Below are 3,323 nucleotides of genomic sequence, written 5' to 3'. Positions count from 1 at the left end.
CCACTTAAATAAAACTGAGTAATAAAACTAAAAAAATAAAATGTTCATGCCAAGCAAGCAACAAATGGCCTGGTTTCTTCTTGCACATATCACAATGCCAACTACACTTTCAAGGAATAAATGCATGCACCCTATCAGTGCGCTAGATGGCTTCTGGTTGCAAGTAAAGGTACATGTGTGTAGGTCCACATTTTCTCACACCTCTGCACTGTGCAGCTCATGTTATCTGGGAAGACTCCAACACGTGTATGCCTCTAATCCTGGCTGAGAACATGAAACGGTCTCGATATATCTAGCGCCTAATGCATCTAAAACTTACAAAACTTTCACTTATAAAAACGGGCACCAATAAACGGTGCTTGGAAATAAACATCAGTGACTAGATGGACACAGCTGGCAGTAGTGGCTCATGGCAAAATGGCAAGTACTGGTAGTGCACAGTTGTAGGCAATACAACAGTGCTTAAACTGTGACCCGTGACCACAGAATATGGATTTTGTGAAGTACCCCTATAAAAATCTGCTTAGCTATTGCAATAGCTGAAGAACTTGTATACACAGATGAGTGTAGGCATCTGTTGGAAGTTTGCGCATCATCCTGTACATTTTAATAATCTCTGTGACCAAACTTTTGATGAACATCATCTGGAGTGCTAAACAAGCTCTTTGGATTAAATAAGCCTTCCTAGTGGTTTGTATTCTCGTTCTTTAACTGCAGCATACAGTATTGAAGGTTACAGCATACAGTATACAGCTTTAAAGTAAATGTTTGTATTGCTGCTCGTGCTTCAAAATTAAAACAGTATGCAACAATGCGAAACAATTCAGTACATGCAGCATAGCTTTGGCAGGTTGCGAATATCACAGATTGGAAAGCACTGTTACATAGCATCACACTGTACATTGAGTGTCAACTGCTGGCACAGTAACGCAAAGAAAAGAAAACGCAAATGCTGTATTAAACAGCAGTGTACAATAGCTACAGAGAAAGCAAAAATGCTAGCACGGGGTGTTAACAAGAGCAGCGTTCACATCTCCGGTGCTACCCACTCGTGCTCTTCATCGAACATTTGCACTGGGATGCTTAACGTCGCACACCCAAGCCAACTCCTTTTCAGGGGCATTTCCCACAAGCCAAGCCACGTGTCCGCTTGCGCATCGTAGACCTCCATTGTCGCGTGATGCTGGTCCCAGCTCTCTTCGCCGCCAAACACAAAAATCTTGTTCCCAACGACGGCTACGCCGGGCTTGTATCGGCGCTCTCTCATGGGCCTACAGAAGCGCCATGTGTTCGTCCGCGGGTCGAAGCACTCAACCTTGTTCGTGTTCTCTTCGGAAACGTGCCAGCCACCGATCACGTAGATCTTCCGGTCGAACACGCACGAGGCCGCACCCGACCGTGGCATCAGCATCGGCGTTAGCTCCTTCCAGGAGTCCGTCTTGGGGTCGTAACACTGAACACTGTCAATGCTGTCGACATCATCAGTGACTGGGTTGTAGGACTTGACACTGTCAGCGCAGCTGCCACCAATGTCGGCGACCGCCACGCCGGTGACGAACAGCTTTCCCTGAAGTGATGCCACGGCGGGGCTCGTCAATGGGACCTTCATAGGCTGTACTATGTCCCACCGGTTGCTGGCGGGGTCGTAGCACTCTACGCAGGCAAGGCGCGACGTGCCATCCCAGCCACCAATGGCGTACACGCACCCGTCAAGCGCTGCAAGGGCCACTTCTGACCTTGCAACGCTCATCGGAGCTGCTTCGGACCAGGCATTCAATGCAGGATCAAAACGCCATGCCGCCTTGCTGACAGATCCATCCGGGTATTCGCCACCAGCCATGAAGAGAACGTTCTGGCCAGTTGCAGTCACACCATGCTTGCTCACAGCATACGGGAGAGAAGCAAGGCTCAGCCACGACCGGCTGTTGTGGGTGTAGCAGTCCACGTTTCGCAGGACCACTTTGTCGTCTTCACCTCCGACCAGGACAGTAACCTCTACCATGGAGGAGTTCTTCCGGACGGTAGTCCACGGTTGGTGGCTCTCTTTCCGCCTGTCTGGCAACAGGTGGTACGCTTTTGCCCTCTCGAGCAACTGGCAGCACCTCTGGTTTTGGGACACGGCCGGGGTGGTTGCCACCACGTCTACCAGGTAGTAAGTGCTCATGAGGGGCAAGCGTATGTGTTCGAAGATCTTTTCGAAGCCTTCCATCCGGGACTCGGGGCTGTGCTTGAGCCAGGAGAGGGCGCCTTCGAAGAGGCGCTCCTCTTTGTCGATCTTCAGGTTGTCCGAGGAGATGAACTCGACCAGCTTGTTGGCCGATATCTCCAGGAACTCCTCGTGGCGCATGACCATTTCGAAGGATCGGCACGCGTAATCCTTCGCCTTGGCCTGGAGATCCGTGCAGGCGTGCATTTCGGCGAAAGTGTGGATTCCGAGACAGTTGGTCTCGTCGATATGCTGCTCGAGAAAGGCGCAACAGACGTCTTTGACGGGAGCCACGTCCAGAAGGTTGGCGGCCGACAGGAGCGACTGGACGTTGGCCCGGGTAATCGTGACGGCCGACGTGTACGCGTAGTCGATCAAGTCCCGTAGCGTCTCGGCTTCGACGCCGTTGAGGACGACGCGGTTCTGCGTCTGCTCGGCCATCTGGCTGGAAAACATGGCCCGGAAGTAAGGGCTGAAGGACGCGAGCACCACTTTGTGGCACGGGTATTCCGCGCCTTCGGCGCACAGCACCACGTCGCAGAACGCCTTGCTGGCCCGGAAAGCGCTGAGACCCTTGAGGATGGAGTCCGAGTGCACCTCATTCGTGTACTTGTACTCATCCTTCATCTTTGCCTCGCAGCTTTCGGAGCTGAACGACTCCGAAACTAGTTCCATGTCGGCCGGATCGCGGTTCGTGCCGCACGAACTGACGGAGACGCTGCGCCGCTGAATAAAGTTCATTGGACAGTTTGTGGACACGTCTTTACACTGGCGTTCCGAAGGCAGCTGCCCTCCCGTTTACCAAGCACAACGCGAGCGCCTGCACCGCCTCGAATGTCATTTGAACATCTCGACATCTCTCCGATTTGACTACCCCATTATGGCCGCCCGCACGGACGTGTAAACGGCGCAGGCCGCCAAGCGGACGTCATCGGACATTCTGAAGCTCTATTTCGCTGTGTTTGTTTTTCGGCAGTGCCCGTCTCGTGCTTTATGCACTCCTAGCTCTCGAGTTGTCACAGCTATAGAAAAAAAAAAAAACAACTAAGCGTGCTGAAATAAACACCGCATTCTTTACCACCGCTGATAACTGCCGGTAAAACACCCTCGCGTCGCT

General features: G+C 52.2%; 1 protein-coding gene across 1 annotated transcript; it reads right to left on the bottom strand.

Moving 5' to 3' along the window:
• On the bottom strand, positions 1-3,091 carry LOC119405064 (kelch-like protein 3). The gene has a single exon (XM_037671825.2). The coding sequence runs from the start codon at positions 2,945-2,947 to the stop codon at positions 1,028-1,030; it is 1,920 nt and encodes a 639-aa protein (XP_037527753.1). The 5' UTR covers positions 2,948-3,091; the 3' UTR covers positions 1-1,027.
• Positions 3,092-3,323: the final 232 nt, after the last annotated feature.

Source organism: Rhipicephalus sanguineus, chromosome 9 (genome assembly GCF_013339695.2).
Source record: "Rhipicephalus sanguineus isolate Rsan-2018 chromosome 9, BIME_Rsan_1.4, whole genome shotgun sequence".
Classification (NCBI taxonomy): Eukaryota; Metazoa; Arthropoda; class Arachnida; order Ixodida; family Ixodidae; genus Rhipicephalus; species Rhipicephalus sanguineus.
Note: the sequence above shows the minus strand (reverse complement) of the source record. Positions and strands in the feature narration are given on the sequence as shown.

What these genes read in the sequence shown, in the direction of transcription:
- LOC119405064 (XM_037671825.2), bottom strand. Translation starts at nt 2,947, where the DNA reads ATGAACTTTATTCAGCGGCGCAGCGTCTCCGTCAGTTCGTGCGGCACG.